Below are 25986 nucleotides of genomic sequence, written 5' to 3'. Positions count from 1 at the left end.
CCATGGCAACAGTTATAACCACTAAAATGTGTAATGTATCCATAGAATTGGACACAGTATAACTACGGAAACACTCGTATGGTAACCATGCAAAGGGGGGTACCTTAACCGTGGAAATGATGGTACTGCTGCCATGGAGACGGATGTTTGTAAATAAATAAATAAATCACAAAACACTGAGACGGTTGTTAAGGAAATTACCTGATGTTTACATTTATGAAAAACACAGCTACTCGGACCACTTTCACTCAATTCAATAAAATAACACAAATATTAGAGCGTACAGAATCACTCACATCATAATAACCCAAAATAAACATGGTTCAGACACAGGGATCAGCTCTGAGTGGGAACGAGCTCTGAAGGCACACAGTCCTGCTCTCCGCCCTGACTTCATATAGAACACTGATTACAGGCAGCGAGACACGTCAGAAACACCCAGACTGACCGACCCCGTCCTCAAAGGGCCGACATGACTGCGAGTGCAAGCGCTTTATACACTACACGTCCAAATGTTTGTGGACACCCCTTCTAATAAATGCATTCAGCTACTAAGTTGCATCCATTGCTGATATAGATGTGCAAATGCACACACACACACACACACACACACACACACACACACACACACACGACTGTCTAGCCCTTGTAGCGAAATACTGCCAATAGAATAGGACTGTCTGGAGCAGAACAACACTGATGACCCTACTGGCACCATGCTGCCTAATAATGCCAGGCGTGGGCTAGAGGAGTATAAAGCCCCCCAGCATTGTGGAAGAACTGTGTTCTCTGGAATGATGGTGGTGGAGCTCCATCCAGTACTCAATGGGATGAGTTAGGGAGAGACAATTCTCTTGTTTTTTGGAAGTAGCAAAACAAGGAGCAGGTGTCCTGATACTTTTGTCCATTTACTGCAAGTACTTTGTGAATAAGAGTAGGTCGGGTAACTCTATGCATTAGAGTTTTTACATAGCAACTAAATAAACTTGTTAGTTAACGAAGCTTTTGGGAAAGTCATCCCAGCTGATTGGCCACCTAGAGTCATTCCTACCAACGATTACAAAACCCAGGATCAGAAGCTGAATTAAACTGCTAGTGTAAACTAGATGGCAACCGAAACTAAAAACCGTCCATATACATTTGGCCTGTTCCCAAATAAGGACAACAGAATTGTCAAGAACCTTCTACCCAGGTTCTCAAGCCACACCAAGCCTTTTACAATAGTGCTTAAGATACAGGTACTTCTGTTCCCTTTCCAGGTGCCCCTCGCTCAGGTGAGTATCTAGTGACTCACCTTTCCTCGTTCTGAGCAGGTTAAAATAATCCTCCCTCATTCGCAAAAGGTCAAAAAGGTCAAACAGGGTCATTTTCCTTCTCGATCACATCACTTTTTCCTCCCCGCTCTGCCTCGCCTCCTCTCTGGCGCCCTCCTGTGGTTGGTCTTGTTGAGGATGGCCCTCAGCGTGCTGCTCATGTAGTACGGCCGAGCCGCAGAGCCGTCATTCTTCTCCAGATCCACCACTGAGGACAAGGGCACACCGGTCAAATCAGAGCAACCCATTGAGATACAGGAGGGTCTAACATCAGACTGACCCCTTCCTCCAAAAGTAGTCAAAGTTTTTCACACTGGAGCTACGAAGCTAAAGTACAGTAAAGTACACACGTAGCATGATTCTAACTGCAGACCCAAACCATCACACACTGCTGACCCAGAAACTTACAGACTTAAAAGACTGAATTTTGTCCATTTACTTATGTCCAAATATATTCGGGTGAATTGACTTCACTTGAGAGTTGAACTGTATTGTGGCATTTGTGAGGGTTTATGAACCAAAACAGCCATAACTCACATTTTCCAACCATTTATTTGTTTAAAAAAAACAACACTGTGCCTTTAGGACTGAGATATGTAAATGAGCTCTGTTCTGATTGGCTGCCTTGTATTACACTCAGTGTCGTCTATATTAAAAACAACCTTGTATTTCCAATTAGTGGCCACTTTATTAGAAGCAATTACCTTATAGATATAAATATGGTGTGTGTGTGTGTGTGTATATAAACATATTATAAAAATATATAAAATCAAAAGTTTGGACACACCTGATTGAATGTATCCTGATCATCTTCTTAAACACATTTGATCTGAATGCTAGGGTGACCATATTTCTGGACACTGAGGACAAACAGGTATCCACCGTAGTTAGGATGTGGTGGCTGGAGGGGGATGGATGGATGGATGGGGATGGATGGGGGGGTTCATTAGGCCTAAGCTGTAGGTTGAACTGAAAGGAGGTGATTGGGTCATACAGGCTATTAAGGCTATTTATTGGTGTTGGTAAATTAGTAACTGCGTATATTAATGTAAATTAACATACTGTAGCTGCAGGGTATTTCAACCCTCACACACACACACACACACACACACACACACACACACACACACACACACACACACACACACACACAGCCATGATTCTACAACTTAGGCCTACTGAAGCCCCCCAGCCACGACACCCCAACTACGATGGACACCTGTGTGTCCCCAAAAAACGAAGATATGGTCCCTTCTAGCATTTGGATCAAATGTGTTTACGCACATTCAACCAGGTGTGTCCAAACTTTTGATTGGTACTGTAGGTGTACAAGTTGCAAACCTAAAAGAGGTTGTTTTTCGTGTTCTAGATAACCGATTGCTGAACACCTCCACGCGGTCTGAGAAGAGTGTGCGATGATTAAGGCCTGCGGTTCGGTGTACATAAGCTTTCATTATGCGTTAGCTACATTAGCCTCGTAGCTGCAGTGTAAAACTAAACTCCTTCCCACAAAAACCCTGCATCTCCATTTTTGCAGTTTTTCATTTTTCTTCATAATGTGAATCTGGGAGCTGTTCTTTATACTGTATCAGGATTTCATGATGAATGGACCAATAGAAATGCTCCAAAATGACAGAAAATTTAGAAAATTGTAAAGCTGCAGTTTAGAGATACGAGGTTTTGTGTGACAGTGAGATACCTAACCCTTCACAGCTTTCTATGAACGGTAAAAACAAGCAGAAGCAATAAAAACTACAGAGAATTAAAACACTTTGATCACTCAGTTTTATTCAAAGAGAAAAAAAATCAAACTTTAATTGATCTATTCTTTACAAAACATCCCCCTTTTATAAAAAAGACACAAATTCACCCCCAAAACAGCACAGAGGGGTGCGGACGCAGCACTAGCGTCTGCTCCACAGGATACAAAACTTACCAAAAATGGCTTTTACATCCTTTTATAAACCGTACTTCAAAATAGAAGTGTAAAACCACGAAGATCAAAGAGAAGCACGTCCCCATTTCAAATGAGGCGCCATTACTAAACACTGCAGGAGAATCCCTACACCTCCTAAACGCGCTGCCCCTGTTCAGACCCCCCCTCAGACGAGCTGTGAACAACCAACCACTTCCTGGCCATATTATTAGAAACACTATTATATAGGGAATACTGCCTGTCTTTCTAATCAGTGGCCACTTTATAAGAAACCCCCATATTACAGGTGTTTATATTATACATAATATATATATTATACAGGTGTACAGTTACAGACTGTAGACTGTGTCCGCAGTTTATCAGACCCCTCCCTCTACCCTATTCATCACTGTGCATTAATTGAGGTTTCTAATAAAATGGCCAGGGACAGTAAACTCACGTGTTAGCTAAACTCCTACAGTATCCTAAACCTATGTAAAGACTAAGGACTGAACTGAACCGAACTCAGCCTGAAGGAGTCGTTCAAACAACACCCAGTTAAAGCAGTGACCACAAGCCCCTCCCCGCCTGCAGATTAGCCAATCCTACATGAGTAAAAATCCCATTCAACCTCATGAGAAGCTAGAAGCTATACATATACACACAGTGCTATGTGTGTGTGTGTGTGTGTATATATATATATATATATATATACACACACATACATATACATACACACACACACACACACACACACACACACATACATATACACTTTCATTATATACTGCCATATACTGTCAATATATGCATCCACTTACTGCCAATATTTATTATGCTATATAATTTTTATGTACATGTTGCCATACTCTGCCAACTAAAAAAACTAGTAACCATGACTCTAATTAGTCCAGTTTATATTATATATATATATATCAATATACACTGCCATTTCCTGCCTCTCTCTATGTATATATATATACCATATACTCTCAATATATTTATTGAGTTATTATTATTATTATATTACTGCTATATACTGTCAATATAAGTATTCTATAAATATGCTATCTACTGCCAACTAAATAATAACCATGACTGTTATCTGACTGTATATAACCCTGTTATTATTATTATTATTATTATTATTATATTACTGCTATATACTGCCAACATACATTGCCATTTACTGCCAATATATACACTGCTCTATACTGCCCATATACACCGCCAATGTTTTGTTATTAACTGAGGTGAAGCTACGCTCTCGTTTGGGTTCAATGGGATTTTTATCATTGTTCTTTTCACAAACTCACAGTAGCTATGACAGAGCATGAATTGCAAATGAGGAATTCCTACGTGGTTTAAAGGACCATGAGCATGTAAAGGTGGCACAAGCTCTGTGGGCGGAGGCTTAGTGGTCACTGTCTTGGAGTAAAGAATGAGGAAACAATCATGTCTGCATAAATCCAGCTGGTGATGATCAACAGAAGTATTACAGTATGTAGGAGATCCCCTTTAATACAGTTTAGTCTATGCAAAACACAACCTGGTCCCATACCAGTGCGTCTGGGGGACCTGCTCACGGAGTCTGTGCACAGTTTAGCAATTTACCTTCTCTACCACACCTGATTCCACTCAGCTCATTAAAAAGCCCTTCAGGAGGATAAACGGATGTCTGAGCAAGAACAACACTACAATGTGCAGGACTGGAAAAACCCTGGTTAGCCAACCTTCGCTCTATTAGTAACTGCACTGGCTAACTGAGAAGATACTGAAGGTAAGGCAATGAAGAATAGAACGCCAGTAGAGACTTAAGATACAGACGAGAGAGAGAGAGAGAGAGAGAGAGAAAGAGAGAGAGAGAGAGAGAGAGAGAGAGAGAGAGAGAGAGAGAGAGAGAGAGAGAGAGAGAGAGACAGAGAGAGAGAGAGAGAGAGAGAGAGAGAGATACAAAATGCTGAAGAATAACTGCAAAAGGCAGAAGAACCAGAGTTAGCAGAATTAAACAGCTTTTACAGGAACACTCCACCATTTTTCAGCCTGACCTCCATCTGCTGCATCTCCAGCATTCAGTAGAATTTTCATACCCAGAAAACGTGATCTACTTAGATAAGACCAAAAAACACTGACTGAGTTTCTGAATTCGGTCATTTGGTCAACGTTTATGCAAATCACAATCTTGTGGAATGCCTTTATGAACTGATCCATCAGGCATTTGTAAATTAGGGGATGCACGATCATATCAGATAAATACTGGGATCAGAAAATAATTCCTTCAACAAAATTTGTATCAAAAGCTTGCTTTATATATAGTCATATATACTGCCATTGTGTTCTGCCATCTACTGCTAATATACTCTGCCATATACTTTCAATGTATACTTGCCATCTACTGCTAATATACACTGGCATATACTGCCGACATATACTGGCATATACTGCTAATAAACACTGCCATATACTTTCAATGTATATTGCCAACATATACTGGCATATACTGCCAATGTATACTGACATATATTGCCAATGTATACTGACATGTACTGCTAATATACACTGGCATATACTGCCAACATATACTGGCATATATTGCCAATGTATACTGGCATGTACTGCTAATATACACTGGCATATACTGCCAATGTATATTGCCAACATATACTGACATATACTGCCAATGTATACTGACATATATTGCCAATGTATACTGGCATGTACTGCTAATATACACTGGCATATACTGCCAACGTATACTGGCATATATTGCCAATGTATACTGGCATGTACTGCCAATATACACTGGCATATACTGCCAACGTATACTGGCATATACTGCCAATGTATACTGACATATATTGCCCATGTATACTGACATATATTGCCCATGTATACTGACATGTACTGCTAATATACACTGGCATATACTGCCAACGTATACTGGCATATACTGCCAACGTATACTGCCAATGTATACTGACATATATTGCCCATGTATACTGACATGTACTGCTAATATACGCTGGCATATACTGTTAACATAGACTGGCAAATACTTTCAATGCATACTGGCATGTACTGCTAATATACACTGGCATATATTGCCGATGTATACTGGCATATACTGCCATTGTGTTCTGGCATCTACTGCTAATATACACTGGCATATACCGCTGATGTGTACCACTATATACTGCCAGTGAATGCTGCTATACAGTGTCAATGTATACTGCTGTACCCGGTCAATAAAAACTGCCATGTAATTTTAATATATACTGCTATTATATAAACGTCACACGAGGGAAACGGGTGGGGATTATGTGTCAATGGAGTGACTGATCCGTACGCAGCAGACCGAGATCGGACAAAAAAAAAAACCCCAAACAAACAAACAAACAAAAAAACGGCAGAGTATTCCTGAGCACATATCCCAGCAGGCTTTGCTCTGTACCAGAAAGGACAGTCAGTGAGACCCAGAGAAAGTGTCCGCAAGCGAGCGTCCAAAAAGCACAATGTGCATCCGGTCAGAGAGGGAGGGAGGAAGGGGGCTAGAGACAGAGAGAGAGAGAGGGGGAGAGAGAGAGAGGCGTGTCTCAGGAGGTGGAGTACTGTCTGGCACGGTGATCAGATCTCTTAAGGATTTTATGAAGGCCTGCAGGCATGAAGTAAGGTTTAGAAGGAGATCCATCGTTTCTCTCTAGATCTTCACCTGGAGGCGAGCAGCGAGGAGCAGCGAGGAGCAGCGAGGAGCAGCGAGGAGCAGCGAGGAGGAGAAAGGAGAGTGGAAGGAAGTCACACAGAGGAACAGAAAAGAGAGAGAGAAGGAGGACAGTAGAGTTAGCTTAAAGAAACACAAATGAAAAGGAAATCAAACTAAATCTTTGTTTTTTATATCAGAGGAAGCTTAAATGAATCAGGTGAGACAAAGCCAGGAAAGACGGCAGGAGGCAGGTAAACCACAGCTCAGGTAAAAACACCGGCTAAGCTAAATCTATCCGCTTACTGTCTGCATCACTGCTGTGTGCTGTTATTGCTTATATAACCATGTAAACAGAAGTGATTCAGAGTGGAGGTTTGGTGGGTTCGGTGTGAAACGCTCGGTTCTAGATAACCTCCCCCAGTCAGAGCTGGAGTTCTACAGTGGAGGTTCTAGATAAGCTCCCCCAGTCAGAGCTGTGGTTCTACAGTGGAGGTGAAGGGAAGCAGACGTCTGAAGCTCTAATAAAAGCTCCTCACAGAAAGTTCTTCACCTAATGGTGATGAAGACGCTGCCTGATGCCTGAGACACTGTTCTACCAGAGTTCTGAGAAGAGCTCGGCTCTAGAACCTGCTTTTAGAACCAGATCATTAAAATGGTGGAGGGATACATGCTGCAGGGTGTAGTGCGGCTACAGAAAGTAGTCCCTAAAGAAAACTGGATTAGTTCAGATTCTCTATTCACTATTTTACCTTCATCATCATCATCATCATCATCATCCATATAAAACTCAGAAGACTCGTATAGCTGCACAGGTGGGTTTGGTTAGGAAATAAATTATGGGCTGTATCTGTGTTGTAGTCATGGCGACTGACGCCTGCTTCCATTCCCCACCACTGTAAAGAGACCAGAGTGGGTCAGTTTCTCTACAGTGAAGCTCAGTTTCACACTGAACCCCTGACTCTGGATCAGCTCAGCTCTCACTCTGAGGTTTGCAGGGTTATTTGGGAGGTTGTGCAGCACAGAATACTCACAGAAGCAGAGGAAGAGTGTGTCCACACACATCGCATAGACATTAAAGAACCCGTGGGCGACCAGATAGGACCCAAAGATCACCGTCTGCAAAAAAAAAAAAAGACATGGAACAGACAGTAAAACGTCTGACCTCTAACTGTTCTGAGATCTGTTTAAACCCCTTCCCAGACTCCACTACATCTCCACCCTTCTTTCTGAAGGCCTCAGAGAGCTTCTTCACCTTCTTCACCCCTCACTTCCACCATCAATCAAGATCAGACCAGACTAAACGTCTGAGGTTTAAATCAGACAGACTCCTTCAGAATAATCCTCTCCAACCATGTTCTGATCATCTGCAGCTGATCTTCTGCTCCTGAGTCTGATTTTACTAATAAATGTGGGGGGTTCCAACTTTTTTCCTCACAGGAAAATTACTTCTACTTATTTCCATTAATTACAATTACATACATTGTTTTTAATTATTTATTATATTTTTTATATAAGTGTTTATTCACACTGCCTCCATCTCTCAACACAAAAGAAGATCAAATGTCTGACAAAGGCTTTCTTGGGGTGTCCTAACTTTTTCACCCGACTGTATGTTTACACCAATTTGACCAGCAGGTGGAGCATTGAGTGCCTCAAAACAAGCATTTGGCTCAAAGTTTTTAAAAAGCACTATTCTCTAATCACTGGATACTAAATGATGATGTAACGCTGTTTCTCACCAGCAGGGGGACCCAGTAGTAATTCAGTGACGGCACTTCCTCCTGAATGACTGGTATCCTGCGAGTGAAGAAGAAGAAAGCGAGGGCACCTGCAAAACAAGATTTTGTGATGTCAGGGAGGGGGAGGGGGGGGGGGGGGGGTCTGGTACTCATCTAGATGTGAAGCTTCAGTACATTCAACACTCAGCGGCCCGAGTTCTCACTTCCAACTAACACCTGCTCACATAGCTCCCATTCTCAAGGAGCTGAACTGGCTTCCAGTAACATCTCGCATGAGGATACAGGAGACTTTATGGTCTTTCACATCATATGTGGTACATGTGCTTCCACATGAGGGGGAACGAAATTGTGATCTCAAGGTCCCAGTTACACCCAAACTGTAATTATTGAATACATAAAATAATAAAATATATAAAGGGATAGATATAGATAGGAAAAGTAGAGAGATTTAAAACGGTAGCAGCAATATGATCACAATATATGAAAGGAGTGCAGCAGCATGAATGAATAAGTAGCGGTAACATGATGAAGTGTCCAAGCGTAGATACAGTGTCATTTATTATTATATTATGATTATGAATATGCTGCACACCTGAGCAGTACAACAGTTTAGGGGGTTGGTGACGTTTATCAATAATTTATAAATAGATCTGATCAGAGAAGGACGGGTCGGGTCCCCCATGGGAGTCTTGGTTCCTCCCAAGCCCTTAGTGAGGTTCTCCTGCCACTGTGGTCTTTGGTTTTCTCACTGGGGGTCTTACTTAGTCTGTAAAGCCGCTTTGTGACAACGGCACTTATAAAAAACGCTATACGAATAAATTAGATTTAATTTGATTAATAATATTATTTTTGAGAATTTGCTTTTTTCTTAAAAAAATGACACATTAACATCTGAGTCAGTTCAGGGGGAGAGTAAGGAACCCGGACAGTCACCCGGCTCTGAGGGTCAGACAGTAGTGCAGAGGTGCAGAGTGTGAAGATGTGATGAATGGTGTTGGTCAGTCCCGCTCTCTGTTCTGTGCCCTCTGTGAAGCTCATCATAAAAATGTGTGATCGAGGAAGAGAGTTACGAGAGATACACACCAACACTCCCCGAAATCAGCAGCTTCCCCAGAAACAGCAGGAAGTCTGTGACCTTGTCCAGCACGGCCACTCTGAAACACACAGAGATACACAGACTATTTTACAAATCTGCCCTCAGCCTATAAAACACCCTATAACACAGTAGTTCTATAGTGGAGGTTCTAGATAAGCTCCCCCAGTCAGAGCTGTTCTACAGTGGAGGTTCTAGATAAGCTCCTCCCAGTCAGAGCTGTGGTTCTACAGTGGAGGTGAAGGGAAGCAGACGTCTGAAGCTCTAATAAAAGCTCCTCACAGAAAGTTCTTCACCTAATGGTGATGAAGACGCTGCCTGATGCCTGAGACACTGTTCTACCAGAGTTCTGAGAAGAGTTCGGCTCTAGAACCTGCTTTTAAAATCAGATCATTAAAATGGTGGAGGGATACATGCTGCAGGGTGTAGTGCGGCTACAGAAAGTAGTCCCTAAAGAAAACTGCATTAGTTCAGATTCTCTATTATTTTACCCTCATCATCATCATCATCATTCCATATAGAAAGTGGCTGTATCTGTATCTGTAGTCATGGTAACAAACATCTGTTTCGATTCACCACCACTGCAGAGAGATCAGAGTGGGTCAGTTTCTCTACAGTGAAGCTCAGTTTCACACCGAACCCCCCTGACTCTGACTGACGCTGTTACTGGATACTGGATTATGCTCTAATGTTCAGAACTTTAAGGGACAATTCCACTGGTCAGAGCCGGACTCTTCCACAGGAAAGGTGTTCTGCACACTGTTGGAAACGATTCCTGAAAAAGGTGTGATTTATCAGAAATGCTGCAGCTCTGCCGGCTCTCACCTCACCACGTTTCTCATCAGCAGGAAGAAAGCGTCTCTCGCGGAGGTGCAGAAGTTCTTCCCATAAATCGCAATCTGAGGAGAATCACCACAACATACCGGTCAGGAACATACTGTAGATCCTCCTGTCTGCTCTTCAACACCTGCATCTCCCTCAAACATTGATATTTCCCTTTGCGCTAGAGCGCTCACCCCGTCCCCACTGCGCTAGAGTGCTCACCCCGTCCCCACTGCGCTAGAGCGCTCACCCCGTCCCCACTGCGCTAGAGCGCTCACCCCGTCCCCACTGCGCTAGAGCGCTCACCCCGTCCCCTCTGCGCTAGAGCGCTCACCCCGTCCCCACTGCGCTACAGCGCTCACCCCGTCCCCACTGCGCTACAGCGCTCACCCCGTCCCCTCTGCGCTACAGCGCTCACCCCGTCCCCTCTGCGCTAGAGCGCTCACCCCGTCCCCACTGCGCTACAGCGCTCACCCCGTCCCCACTGCGCTAGAGCGCTCACCCCGTCCCCTCTGCGCTAGAGCGCTCACCCCGTCCCCACTGCGCTACAGCGCTCACCCCGTCCCCACTGCGCTACAGCGCTCACCCCGTCCCCTCTGCGCTACAGCGCTCACCCCGTCCCCTCTGCGCTAGAGCGCTCACCCCGTCCCCACTGCGCTACAGCGCTCACCCCGTCCCCTCTGCGCTACAGCGCTCACCCCGTCCCCTCTGCGCTAGAGCGCTCACCCCGTCCCCACTGCGCTACAGCGCTCACCCCGTCCCCACTGCGCTAGAGCGCTCACCCCGTCCCCACTGCGCTACAGCGCTCACCCCGTCCCCACTGCGCTACAGCGCTCACCCCGTCCCCACTGCGCTACAGCGCTCACTCCGTCCCCTCTGCGCTACAGCGCTCACCCCGTCCCCACTGCGCTACAGCGCTCACCCCTTTACACGGTTCTTTACTACCTCTTAATTCCCCTGTTCCATAATAATCTCACCATGTTTTTGTCTTTGTATTTGAAAGACAGATATATGTAAATGAGCTCAGTTATGATTGGCTGCCCTGTATTGCATTGTGTTTGAAAAAAGAAGTTTGAGCCGAAACTCTTCATATAACTTCAGCATGAAAGGGGCGGAGCTAAACTGCTGTATGCTGAATAGGCGGATATATGTAAATGAGCTGTTTATTTAAGACATCACATGAGACATGTGTCTTTTTCCACTACGACACTTTATTCCACGTAAAGGAGGAAATGTTGGGTTTTCCAAGATATGAGCTCCATAACTACCCGCTCCAATCCAATATTGATTCATTAGAGACAAAAAAAACCCTGATTAACACAGACATGCTCTCTCTCTCACTCTCCCTCTCACTCTCACTCTCACTCTCAATTTCAGGCTATCTGAATTGACGTAAGTGGTCCTGGGGGTCCTTTATCATTTTCTCTGCTCCAACAGATCGGATTCTTCACTCATAGGTTGATAGTGAGCATTAAGCCTCGAGCAGAGACACAGAGTTTAGAGTATAATCTGGTGAGAACAACAGAGATACACCCCCCAGCCCCCCCTTCAAAAAAAAAAAAAAAAAAAAAAAAAAAATCCTGCAACAGTTACGGGACCCGTACGTGTTCGAGACTCACCATGATGTACGCATTCCTGTTCATGAACTTGATGAAATGCTCCAGGCACCAGAAGCAGCATTTCAAGCAGCACAGCAGGAAGCGAGAACAGGCGTTGTGAGCACCTGGGACGAGACAGGAAAACAAGCCATGAGGAAAACGCTCGGCATTATCTGCGGGACGGTCTCCCCAGACAAGCCCTAAACATCTGGAGAGTTACACTACAAAGGCGCTCCCCCACTCTCTCTCTCCGCACTCGCGCACTCCGAGCGTCAGTCTAGCGCACTTGGAGAGGCTGATGAACTTCCAGGCCTGGGAGATAAACCCATGAATCTGTAATTATCCAGGTTTCTGATACTAATGATGTGCGCTGGAGGTTCATCAAACCAGCAAAGGAGCACTTGGAGCTGTTGCTGCTTCAGAACACCAGGTGGCACTGTGAGAAAAAGTCTATCCTCTCACTCCTGCAGTCATAGCTGAGTGTATTAGGGTTCCTAACTTGGACCTGCCTAATTTTGTGTAGATCCCACTCATGCCATCAAAACAGCTCAGAGCTGTCGAGGCATGGACTCCACAAGACCTCCAAGTTGGAGGTGGGACCTACATGAGCATCGATGAGAGCCTTAGGTTCTAATGACCCTCTTCACTAGCTGTTCTTCCTTGGGGCACTTTTGGTAGGTCAGTACTGACCACTGCATACCAGGAGGGAACTCCCCACAAGACCTGCTTGCTGATGTTCTGGAGATGTTCGGACCCAGTCATTATCTAGAACATCACAGTTCGGTTCTTGTCAAAGTGCCTCAGATTCTTATGCTTGTCCATTTTCCCATTCCTGCTTCAGCAGGAATGTAGCTCCACCCCTCAACAGACAGAAGCCACTGGACCCAGATCAGCAGTGTTGATCACCTGAGCTGGTACTAATGTTATGGCTGATCAGTGTTGATTATGGGATTTATGTTCTATGTATGGCTAAAAGAGTGAGATCAGGTCACAGTGCTGACGTCTGTGGAGGGTTTAGGAGGAGACAGTCTACTGCAGGTCATCTTACCTTTGAGTTTATGGTCTAGGTATTCCAGAACGATCCGGAAGAACTGCACTATAGAGAGGATTAGTGCACCAAAAGCCAAAGAACCCGTATGATACCTGCCGCAGAAATTCACACCATCAACAGACAGCACACAACACCTAACATTAACACAGCTTAAAAAAAAATAGGTATTAGATATTATGAAATTTGTATATATATTTATATATAATAATTTCTTTTTTTTATTTTATTAGATATAATACAAAAAAAGAATACAAATCTATTAATAAAATTAATTCAACTTTAATTACTTTTAATTAGTTATTAGATATTTTACATTTTATATATATATATATTCTTATTAGATATACTAATTAATTCACCTTTAATTAGTAAAGATGATTAATAATTAAAAAATATATTTTCACAATATTATTAATGTCACTTGTTATAGCTTACATTATATTACTATTAATAACAATTATAATAATTATTTAAAACCAAAACATTAATAATAAATTATTTTATAAATAGCTTACTATTTATTTTATTAATAATAAAATTAGCTATTATAAATTACATATACTATAATAAAATTATAGTATGTCAATAAAAGTCAGCAAATTAATATCTAAAAATAATTTTACCTTTAATTAGGAAAATAATTTAAAAAATGTTTTTTATTATAACAATTATAATACAATTACACTAAATACAATTAGAATAAAAATATATAATTATTATAATACAATTACCATTATATCTGTTATTATTATTACTACAACAACAACTACCATACTTTAATAAATAATTATAAGAATATCACAGTCTGGTTTAGAAGGCTTTACAGATATAATATGCAATATTTAGATCACAATAAAAAAGATACATATAATACACTAAAATAATAAAATGTAAGAGGGGGGTACCTGATGGCCCGACCGAAGGATGCAGCCAGAGGGCACGCTGGGATATCTGCAGGCTTCTTCAAGGCCCAGTAGTAAGAGGCGAAGGCTCCGGCCAGCGTGCACTGACCCAGAGCGATGACGAAGTTGACCAGCCAGAGGAAGACCAGCAGGTTGCAGAGCTGCAGGACGAAGATGTAGCGGTGGTACACGCTCTCACCGCCGTAGAACGCAAACGTACACTGCGAGCCAGGACACACCCTGCTAACGTTAGACTGGCCAAACGTCTGGAACACACAGAAACCCACGGTACGAGTATCTTCTCATTTAGTTTGAACAGACAGTCGTGCAGGTTACAGGTCATGCCATCTAGGGCCATAGAGCGCCCCCCTGTGGTAGTTAATACAGCCAGTAGTGTGTTGTTTAAGCAGTGCAGTGGAAAGACTACAGTTACTATAGAGACACCCGTAACCACTACAGCTCCCACAATACTAAGCAAAGCCACCGGCTTACAGATTAAGGTACACATGCTCGTGAAATTCCCGTATTTACCCTAATAGTGCGCACTGTGTATTCGCTGTATGACTGCGTTCATCGACTTCAGTGACAAATACACATATCGTAACACCCCTGCTGCGTGTACTTGTATAACATGGGTTATATAAAGGGTTACACGGTGGGTTGTGTACCTCAGGGTCGCAGGTGATGTTGGCGTATTTGCAGTCGGGCTGTGTCGACATCACTTTATACACGGCATCACCAGACGACGCCAGGAAACTGCAGGCAGTGCAGGTTAAGGTGCATCGCAAGTTTTCATGATTTATTTAGCTAATAAAAACAAAATGCAGAAAATTATGACTAAAATAGGGTTTCATGACCAATCAGGTGTTTCCGTTTTTGTGTCCAGCAACTGCTAAGAAACCTTACAGCAGGTATTCTTTACCTTTACCTGAAAGCACAAACCATGATGGCTGTATCCTAAATGAACGAACACACACAGTTAAAGAGGATACACAGCTGTTACAGCCCAGTAGGCTATGCAGAGGGCCAGCAGCAGGAAGGTGATGATGGGATAAAACAGGGTTGACATGATGTAGCTGACCGCCCTGAGAGAGAGAGAGAGAGAGAGAGAGAGAGAGAGAGAGAGAGAGAGAGAGACTAAAGTTTAGTACATTTCCACTTATTTAACAGGTACATTAACACTACGTAACATAGATGTACACGATTACACTATATGTCCAAAGGTTTGTGGACACCCCTTCTAATGAATGCATTCAGCTACTTTAAGCTGCACCCATTGCTGACACAGATGTGCAAATGCACACACACAGCTTGTCTAGTCCCTGTAGAAGAGAAGTACTGCCAATAGAATAGGACTCTCTGGAGCACCATGCTGCCTAATGCCAGGCGTGGGCTAGAGGGGTATAAAGCCCCCCAGCATTGAGGAGCTGTGGAGCAGTGGAAGAGCTGTGGAATGATGGTGGAGGAGCTCCATCCAATACTTTTAGGATAAGTTAGGGATAAATCCTTACAGCAATATTTCTCCAAAATCTAGTAGAAAGCCTTCTTCTCTGGACAGTCGAGACGGTTACTCCAACAAAAGCATGATCAACACCTTTTAATATCTTTGATTTCAAAAGAAGCAATAAAAGATCAGGTGTCCCAATACTTTTGTCCATATAGTGTGGCTCATATAGCACCAATTTCTTTATGTAGAATATATTTCATTGGCTTTTCTGAGTTTCTTCTCTTCATAAACATCAAGGCCCATGAATGGAGTTAGAAGTGTTGATCTGATGGGAATGATGGTACATGTGATTTACTGAATGAAGCCTGAGGAAGAGGGAAAGCGTACTTGCTGCCCTCCTTCAGCAGTGCTATAGCGATGCGCACTCTCCTCCTCAGAAAGATCAACACCAGGATGATCACCGCCTCAGTCACCGCCAGAGAGATCACTGTGGAAGTAATCAATACAGGATTAACACAATCAATCAGTGCCAATAACACCAATAAGTTCAGTTATTACAAGTCCATCACACTTTAAAGCCGTAGAGATGCTTTCCAACCTCGCTCGTCATTCTCAATTAAAGAGGCTGTTTTTAATTCTGTACCTTTAGGACTGATGCATGTAAATGAGCTCGGTTCTGAATGGCTGCCCTGTATTGTGCTTTGTTAAATTGAAACAGAATTCCTCACTGTGGCAGTCTGAATGGGCGGGACTAAACTGTGTGAGAGTCTGAATGGATCAGACTAACCTGTGTGAGAGTCTGAATGGATCAGACTAAACTGTGTGAGAGTCTGAATGGATCAGACTAAACTGTGTGAGAGTCTGAATGGATCAGACTAAACTGTGTCAGAGTCTGAATAAATCAGACTAAATTGTGTCAGAGTCTGAATGGATCAGACTAAATTGTGTCAGAGTCTGAATGGATCAGACTAACCTGTGTGAGAGTCTGAATGGATCAGACTAACCTGTGTGAGAGTCTGAATGGATCAGACTAACCTGTGTGAGAGTCTGAATGGATCAGACTAACCTGTGTGAGAGTCTGAATGGATCAGACTAACCTGTGTCAGAGTCTGAATGGATCAGACTAACCTGTGTCAGAGTCTGAATGGATCAGACTAACCTGTGGCACTCTGAATAAATCAGACTAAACTTTGTCAGTCTGAATAAATCAGACTAAACTGTGCCTGAGTCTGAATGGGTGGGACTAAACTGTGGCTATCTGAAAGGGCGGGACTAAACTGTGGCTGTCTGAATGGATCAGAATAACTATGCCTTAGTATAAAGGGGTGGGACTAAACTGTGACAGTCTAAATGGATTCGACTAATTGGTGGCAGTCTGAATGGGCGGGACTAAACTGTGGCAGTCTGAATGGGCGGGTCTAATAGATAGACTCATAGATCTCATGATTTAGACAAACAAATAAAATCATAAACAACTATTTTGTCGTTGATGATTCATGAAATGTGTAAAATCAAGTCTTACTGAAGATCAGCCAGGTCTGGCTCAGCTGCAGGTACACCCTGAAGTCTGTCTGAAAGCCAATATCAGAAATAGTGACCTCAGCATCGGGCTTCCCCTGCAGCGCTACATACTCCCAATAGCAGTGCCAAATACCTGAGCGAGAGAGAGAGAGAAAGAGAGAGAGAGAACCTTCATTTGCCAGAACAAGCCACTTGACGTCCATTTATAAATACTAAGCACTGTCCCGCTGTGCAGGACATGTCCAGCACTCACACCCACCGTATCCCACTGCAGCGATCACCCCGAAGATCACACACCACAGCAGCACTCCTGCAGTGAACCTCAGCAAGAGGATGAAGAGCAGACTGACTACCATAGTGATGACCAGGCCTCTGAGGAACACACACACACACACACACACACACACACACACACACACACACACACACACACATATTGTGTTTAAACCACACAGCAGAACATGCAACAAGAACCAGCTCAAGACCAGCTTCTACTGGCAGCTGGTTTCAGAAGGTCCAAGCTGGTCTTTGATGGTCAATGTTGTAAGAAAGCTGGTCCTCCAGCTGAAAACCTACCCTGTACTGGTAATCAAGCTGGTTAAACTGGCTGGTCAGCTTAGCTCATGACCAGCGCAGTGTGTATGTTTCCATTGGAGTTGGTCACCAGGCTGGTCAAGCTGGTCCACCGCCTTGGTCAGGCTGAGAGACTATTTTGGTCATATTGGCCATGCTGGTAGACCAGCTAGACTAGCTGCTCCAGAGCTAAGCTGGTCAATCAGTTTTGCCAGCTGGCTTATTTAAGGTTTACTGTTTTCTCCTGGATGACCAGCTTTTCAAACACCTGGACCACCAAAACTATGCTGGTCTAAAGCAGAGCTGGTCACCCAGCTCGTACAGCTTGAGCTGGCAAGGCTGTTTTTTTCCAGCATCTATACATTTAGCAGTAGAAGCTGACAGCCCACCAATTAGTCTTCTGGACACTCTATAGATACCAGTGAGTCAGCGTCAGAGACCACAGGAGCAAGCCTATTAGAGAGTACTGAAGACCTCCACACAGTTTGAGGGGTGTGCACTCCAGGCTAATTGGTGGGACTCCAAGCTAGCTCACAGCATAGGGTAAAACTAAAGAGGCAAATTCAGACTGACAGAGTCGGAGGTGGTGGTTTTGGGGGGGGGTGGTTTACTGTACGTCTGAGAAACGACTGATTCAGATCAGAATGAGAACTGAAACAGTTTTGATGCATTCATAACATCAATCAAATCCTCACAGCAATGCTCCTCCTCCAAAATCTAGCAGAAAGTCTTCTTCTCTGGACAGTAGAGACAGTTACTCCAACAGAAGCAGGATTAACTCTTTTAATACCCTTGATTTCAGAAGAAACAGTGAATGAGCAGTGTCCCAATACTTTTGTCCAGCACACCAGCATTCAAAACACTGCACTGGTTGCTGCTGAGCTATGCAGTGTTCTGTTTCAGCAAGAATAACACTCAAGGTCATGCGCCTTTTCACAGCAGGTGGAACTTTAACTACAGTCAGTGCGCCATGTGGCGTCTCCGGAGAACGTGTCTTACATTAATATCCAGTACCAGGAGTTGGCGTAGTCCTCGAAGATCTTGATGCCCACTTCTTTGGCATCCAGCAGGCCGGCGATGCCACTGTAAACCAACAAGAACACGGTGGTTAGAGCTCAGTGAAGGTCGCCGCCAATACTCCCAACACTGCAGCACACACAGCTCTACACATGTCTCACTGGAGTGGATGTGGAGTCTAGAACCCTAGAACTCGGTCCAAACAAACACCAACATTCTTGGATTTCCTGCTGCACTCACATGGTTCCACAATGTTTTCCCATTCGCTTTACTCTAGAACATCCTCCCTATTCGCACGGTCCTAGACGTTTACTCCTTTATACACTAGTTCTAGAATGTTTCCCCATGATTTACATTGGTTCAGGTTCTAGGTTATTCTCCTAATTTACTCTGTTTTAGAATGTGTTCTCATTCATTATATTCTGAAAGTTTCTCAGGTTTATGTATAATGTTCTAGAACCCCCCCCCCCCTTTTTTTTTAGATAATTCTCCCTCGTCCACATTGTTCTAGAGTATTCTCCCTCGTCCACATTGTTCTAGAGTATTCGCCCTCGAACCCACTTTTCCAGAGCATTCTCCCTCGTCCACATTGTTCTAGAACATTCTTCTACGTCCCCACTGTTTTAGAATATTCTCCCTTGTCCCACTGATCTAGAACATTCTCCCTTGTCCCACTGTTCTAGAACGTTCTCCCTCGTCAACATTGTTCTAGAACGCTCTCCCTTGTCCCCACTGTTCTAAAACATTCTCCCTCGTCAACATTGTTCTAGAATGTTCTCCCTTGTCCCCACTGTTCTAGAACATTCTCCCTCGTCAACATTGTTCTAGAATGTTCTCCCTTGTCCCCACTGTTCTAGAACATTCTTTCACGTTCCCACTGTTCTAGGATATTCTTCTTCTTCCACATTGTTCTAGACCATTATTCTATTAGAATGTTCCTAAACATTCTTGTGTACCATTATGTACCATAAGTATTCGCCCACATCCCACTGGTCTAGAACATTCTCCTACATCCCACTATTCTAAAGTATTCTCTCTCGTCCACATTGTTCTGGAATATTTTTCCTCATCCACAGTGTCACGCGGTTCTAGACTGTGATGTTCCACTTCCTTTTCCGGAACACTGTAAAGCCAACATTACCATATTGGTGTTTGTTTGACAGTTGCAGCTTTAAAGCGTCAATTCTGCCAGAAACTGAATTTGCACACAGAACCACACTCGATCAGCTGAGGCGCGGTTCTGTAGTTTAGCACAAGAGCTACGAGGCTAATGTGGCTAACAAGCAATGAAGGTTTACACCAAACCAATTAGCATGATGCTAACTCCTTAAACCGTGTGGAGGTGTTCAGGAACCTCTTATGTGTATGACTCTCTGTTATCTAGAACATGGACTAAATCTAGAGTGACCATATTTAGTAAAAAAAAAAAAAAAAAAGGGGGACAGTGGAGACACACAGGCGTCCACCGTGGTTGGGATGCTGTGGTCAGGAGGGCTTCAAGTAGGCCTAAGTTGTAGGAGCGCGCAAGTGAGGGTGGGAGGGGCTTAAATATCTTTAAAACTAAATTAGTTCATTAACATATCCTAATTTACAGAGACCAGTTAATTATCTTAATAACCTTTAATCTAATCTTTAATTTTACCACAATATAAAACTGCATTAATAAAACTTAAAATTATTTTATTTATTTATTTATTATATTTATTTATTTGTCATTTTTTCACTTTTCTCCAAAATCTGAATCTGTAGTTGATCTTTATCCTGTATCAGAATGGACCAATAGAAATGCTCTCAAATGACCCGGAATCAGATCTTTTTGACTGACTTCCACTGACTGCTCTAGAACATTCTCTCTCATTTACACTGTTATCTAGAACATCATTTAAACGGTTCTAGAACATTCTTCCTTGTTACCACTGTTCCTAGCACATTGTTTACACTGTTCTAGCACATTGTTCTTTGTTGCTACTGTTCTAGAACAGTGGGAAGACTGTCTTGAACCATATTACCACTGTTCTAGAACCATGTTCCCCCTGTTCTAGAACCGTGTTGCCACTGTTCTTTGTTCCCACTGTTCTAAAACCATGTTCCCAATGTTCTAGAACTGCGTTCCCAATGTTCTAGAACCGCGTTCCCACTGTTGTAGAACCGTGTTCCCACTGTTGTAGAACCGTGTTCCCACTGTTGTAGAACCGTGTTCCCACTGTTCTTTGTTCCCACTGTTCTAAAACTGCATTTCTAAGATCCGAAAGGAGGACATGTCCAGGAAAAGGAGGGCGTCTGGTCACCGCACTAATGTCCAGACTAACAGGCCTACAGCTACGCAAAACCCCCAAAGCCTGAAGCAGGCAATTAGCATCATGCTACCTGGTAGAGTGGAATGGCTACATCAGCCGTGTAGCATCAGGGTAAAACCTCAGACACCCCCCCCACACACACACACACACACACACACACACACACACACACACACACACACACACACACACACACACACGACTGGTAGAGGACAGGTGGAGTAAATGAGGGGAAAGCGAGTAAATCTGATCAGTCCCTGAACTCTAGCTTTACCCGTCCCTCCCTACATTAGCATTAGCACTCGCTACATTAGCATTAGCGTTAAACCGCAAAGCAGACGGCTCTCTGTTGCTGTTACTACTGACCCACAGCGACTAGGAGGGGGTTCAGTGTGAGTGTTACTGGTGGAAAGGTCATTAGAAAGGTCAGCTGTGTGATGTCTGGTTTTCTTTAGGCCTAGACCAGCATTCCAGCCTTCATTTTCCGGCAGGCTGTACATGACATACACATACATGTCCAGATGTTTGCGGACACCCCTTCTAATAAATGCATTCAGCTTCTTTAAGTTGCACCTAATTGCTGATACGCCTAATGCCAGGCGTAAGCTAGAGGGGTATATAAAGCCCCCCAGTATTGAGGAGCTGTGGAGCAGTGGAAGAACTGTGTTCTCTGGAATGATGGGATGGTGGTGGTGCTCCATCCAGTACTTCTGGGATGGGGGCAGTTGGGGATGACGAGGTGGGGTGGTGATCATCATCATCATCCAACATCCTGACCTCGCTAACGCTCTTGATGATGATCAATCAAACCCTCACAGCAATGCTCCTCCTCCAAAATCACAATAGAGACACTTACTCCAAGAAAAGCAGAATCAGCTCTTTTTAATATCCTTGATTTTAGAAGAAACAATGAAAAAGCAGGTGTCCCAATACTTTTGTCCATACAGTGTGGCTCCAGAGTAAAGCTAAAGAAGCTAAATTCAGACACCACACATGACCTGGCTGACTGTTTTGGTGCGGAAAACAGTGTAAATATAAGCTATGCCTTAGAAACGTTCCCCATTCTTCATCCCTGAGCACCTGAGGAACAGCTCTAAACAGCTCGAAAACCCAGGCTAAACCCGGGCCGCTCTTAAGTAAGTGCACTTAATCAAACAGTGCACTAAACCCTACAGTCTCCTGGTACCACTGTAAGTCTATTAGCTTTCCTGTACACTCCTGGGTGTGTGCCACAGGGAATAACGCGCAAATGGTGCAAGAGAGGGGCGGCGTGAGGGAGGTTAGTGGAGCGAAGCCGAGTCCAGGAGCTGAACGGTCAAGAAAATAAGCAGAAACCTTTCAGTTCCCTGCTGCATGGCTGTGACTCCGCTACAGGAGAGAAGCATTCAGGCCGTCAAAGTGAAGAACACACTCACAACACAGGTGCAGGTCAACCGTAATCATCATACACACACACAGCAAAGAACACAATTAGAACACAATCATTTGTCTATAATATACGAGAACTTCGCAACCTGTAGCTCTAAACCTCAAGCAATGAGCAATTAATGAGATATGGGAGAAGGTAGCTGCCCTATCCCGTTGAGGCTCCACCCACAAATGCATTCCGGTCACAGCTACAGTTGAACACACTTCATTAAACCAATATTTGCCTCCCGACTGGAGCAACTGCCCAAGCGTCGCAGGTCACAGGTTCCATCTCCAGTGATGCCACAGCCATCCGTCAGTGTCCGAGAGTCCCAGAGAGCATAACTGTCTGAGTGGGTTGGATGGTTTTCCTCCCCACCCCACCCCACCCTACTCCCAGTCAGTGTTGATGTCTGTTAGCTTAGTGTTAGAGCTGGGCAATATGACAATATTTTTTTATTGTATGGTGATGAATGTTGCTATGGTGATACAGTAATCTTCTCTAATCATATGGAGGAGACTTAGTTAGTGTTAATAAACTCTGATCAGCTGCAGGTTTCATTACTAACAGTGTAATTAGACTGAAGGGTTCATTAGATGAAGAGCAGCAGATGTAGAGTAGACATCACTGTATTCAGTACAGGAGAGGATCTGAGTAGTAGATTATAAGAATCTGTCACTACTGATGATGTTTTAGACGGCGATTAGCTACATATATCATGATAAATATGTCTTTAAATATCGTGATATAGTATTTTTACCATATCGCCCAGCCCTAGTTAGCGTTCTCCTCCAAGCGTGTTGAGCTGGTGTTGTTGTGACGGCAGTTTGAGTAGATAGTGGAGCTTTACATGCCTCTGAGGATGTTCTAGACAATAAGGGAGGACTGGAAGTGACTACATATCAGGGGGGAAATTATTATTTATTTATATTTGTATTATTTTCTGCATAATCAAGAAGGTTAAAGCTACTGAGAGAAAGTTCTTCACCTAATGGTGATGAAGACGCTGCCTGATGCCTGAGACACTGTTCTACCAGAGTTCTGAGAAGAGTTTGGCTCTAGAACCTGCTTTTAAAATCGCATATCATTAACATTTGTGGGCGGAGCCTGGATAGGATAGGTCACTGTGTGAGATACCTGCCGTAGCTTTAGTAGCAGCACTATATATGATGAAGTCTCTGCTCATAAATGCGCTCTTCTGTAGATAAGTGTTACAAGGCTGAACAAGCTTTAGAGAACGCTGGTCAAAGAGGTGGTCAGTAAGTCGGCCGCCTGAAATAAAAAGCAGTTTGTCAAACTGTGCCTGTGTTTGCACAAACTGAGCAGCAGAGCGAGCTGTGAACTCATGCACACATGCCCAGCTTGAGGGTATAATCAAGCTGTAGAAGGCCAGACTCTGTTTTTGGCCTGCTTGGCCTTCGCAAGGCCAAATTTCCTACCCAAATAAAGCTGACCGCTCTCCCCTGCAGGGAAAGATGACACACTTAAGAATGCAGACTGGACACTGGGAAGGCTTTCTTCATATTACATGCTTCATTCTCAAAAGTTTTATTCTTTCAACTTAATAATAACAACCTAACACTACTGCAGATCACAGATCAGTCCATGCAGTTCTTCCCACATCCTACAGGGGGCACTATAAGCCTGACATCGATATACTTAGGTGCTTAACAGTGCTAAATGGTGCACGGAGAGGGTTTCCACTTACTTGGCAGCATCTCGGAGGTCAACGACACTCCTGGTTTTACCTAGTCCGTCCTTAAATTCGGTTTTGTTGGCAACAGTTAATGTCCCGTTTCTGGTGATGAAATCGGGGAAGCACCTCTGGAGGACTGAGAGAAAAGAAAAAGGAGCACAGTTTATTAAGGCACAGTTCAACCAAAAAACTAATTTACCCCCCTATTCCCCTTTTCCACAAACGCAGTCGATCGACTAACAAAGGTGTCAAAAGTCTTCACACTCATTCCTCAGGTAGAAGTGAGTGGAGATACGAGGGTTTAAAAGACTTCTGTAGAACCTGAAGTATCAACTGAAGCTTTTTACTCCAGTAAAAGTGTAAAAGTACTGGTTTCAGAACGACTTCAAGTAGAAAAGTAAAAGTAATGGAAGGAAAACAAAGGCTGAAAGCTTAGGCCGCGCCACAGGGGTCTATAGTGCACTACAGATAGACACTCTCACTGACCACTGACTTTATGTTAATTTGAGTTTATTGTTAGCCTCGTGGCTTCAGCGTAAAACCAGATGTCAAACATGACTTCTGGAGGTTTGACTACAGTAAAGACGGGAAATATGGTCCTCCTGTAAATAACGTTTTTGCTCCAGCTTCACTTTAAGGCGTTCACCAAGTCACTCACAGGGTCTGCTGGGAACGAGCATGGAGGGACAGTCCTCGTCCCTGAGCACCTGAGCGACGGACTGCAAGAGAAGGAAGAAAAATTACAGACTGAGTGAAGGAACCGAAATGCAGAACCCAAAGAGGAGGAGCACAAAGAATATAGGGAGAATGAAAGGAAACAATGACTGAAGAGGAACAACCACCCCCTGGAAACTCATTTAGAAGAAAAATATCAATATATGAATATAAATACATGAGTTTAAATATAGAAAAAGAATAAACATTATAAAATATGATCATTTTAATAAAATAAAAAAAAAACAATTGTAAATTCTGTACATTTGTCCTGTTGTCCTTTGTTATTATTTGTCTTTTAAATATTCTGAAAAAATCCAAGCCTGAAATCCCTTCAGTGAAGATGTGGTGAAATCAAATCTCCAAGTGGTCACCTTTCAAGAAATGAACATATGACTTCCATCACAACTCCAGGTTTGCTAGAATTGCAATGTCTGAATTATTTCATTATTAATATTTTTATTATTTCATTCTGCCATCCTGCAAAAATTTTTTCTCACTTTTCTCCATAATGTGAATCTGGCAGCTGTTCTTTACATTGTATCATATGTAATTTGATGATGAACGGACCAATAGAAATGCTCCAAAATGACTGAATTAAATTTTGCTCCATTGACGTCCACTGAAAGTTCAGAAGGTTTTTCCTCCTCCGGTAAAGCTACAGTTTTGGGGCGTTTAAGCAATTATAAATGTTACTCATATTCTTTCTTGCCATATAGTGTAAATTATTTATCCAATTTTTTGTAACTGAGTGTCTTGCTATCCCTTTCTGCTGTTACACTGGGAATTTCCCCACTGCAGGACTAATAAAGGACTATCTTATCTTATCTTATCTTATCTTATTCCCCTCTCAGCATCTTTATTCTTATTTACTTTATTTATCATCACTCAGAATGGAGTTGGGGGGAGGGGGGGGGCTGACCCTGGGATCTTTGTAAACTTAATGGAAAATGAAATAAAAACATGATTAAAAACTTAGAAAAGTCATTTTTAAAAGCTTCAAATTATTTTAAAGAGGCTTTAAGAGCAATCCTGAGAAAACTAGCACGCCGTGTTGGACGTGTGTGTGTGTGTGTATGCGTGTGTGTGGTAAGCAGGCTGGCTCAGTCTAGCACTGCTCCAGCGTGGGACGAGCTGAGAAAAAGCAGTGACTCGGCCGAAAAACATCGTCACGGTTTGC

General features: G+C 43.2%; 1 protein-coding gene across 5 annotated transcripts in view; it reads right to left on the bottom strand.

Annotated features, from left to right (window-relative positions):
* Positions 1-185: 185 nt before the first annotated feature.
* Positions 186-25986, bottom strand: part of LOC140557129 (choline transporter-like protein 5-B) — a 47991-nt gene continuing 22190 nt past the window's right edge. For 2 of the 5 annotated variants that reach the window (XM_072681283.1, XM_072681287.1), the window contains 17 exons: positions 24751-24811; positions 24105-24228; positions 22324-22356; positions 18674-18757; positions 17361-17473; positions 17103-17234; positions 15968-16067; positions 15126-15218; positions 14802-14889; positions 14137-14399; positions 13229-13323; positions 12202-12305; positions 10586-10659; positions 9751-9821; positions 8668-8756; positions 7960-8044; positions 186-1521 (listed from right to left, as the gene is read on the bottom strand). In XM_072681283.1, coding sequence (XP_072537384.1) covers positions 1385-1521; positions 7960-8044; positions 8668-8756; positions 9751-9821; positions 10586-10659; positions 12202-12305; positions 13229-13323; positions 14137-14399; positions 14802-14889; positions 15126-15218; positions 15968-16067; positions 17103-17234; positions 17361-17473; positions 18674-18757; positions 22324-22356; positions 24105-24228; positions 24751-24811 — 1746 coding nt within the window. In that variant the 3' untranslated portion in view covers positions 186-1384. Of the gene's footprint in view, positions 1522-5993; positions 6938-7959; positions 8045-8667; positions 8757-9750; positions 9822-10585; positions 10660-12201; positions 12306-13228; positions 13324-14136; positions 14400-14801; positions 14890-15125; positions 15219-15967; positions 16068-17102; positions 17235-17360; positions 17474-18673; positions 18758-22323; positions 22357-24104; positions 24229-24750; positions 24812-25986 lie in introns of those variants that run through there. The other 3 variants (XM_072681284.1, XM_072681285.1, XM_072681286.1) reach the window with 3 other exon arrangements.

The sequence above is a fragment of the Salminus brasiliensis genome, chromosome 6 (genome assembly GCF_030463535.1).
Source record: "Salminus brasiliensis chromosome 6, fSalBra1.hap2, whole genome shotgun sequence".
Classification (NCBI taxonomy): domain Eukaryota; kingdom Metazoa; phylum Chordata; class Actinopteri; order Characiformes; family Bryconidae; genus Salminus; species Salminus brasiliensis.
This window is presented reverse-complemented; position numbering and strand designations above follow the sequence as displayed.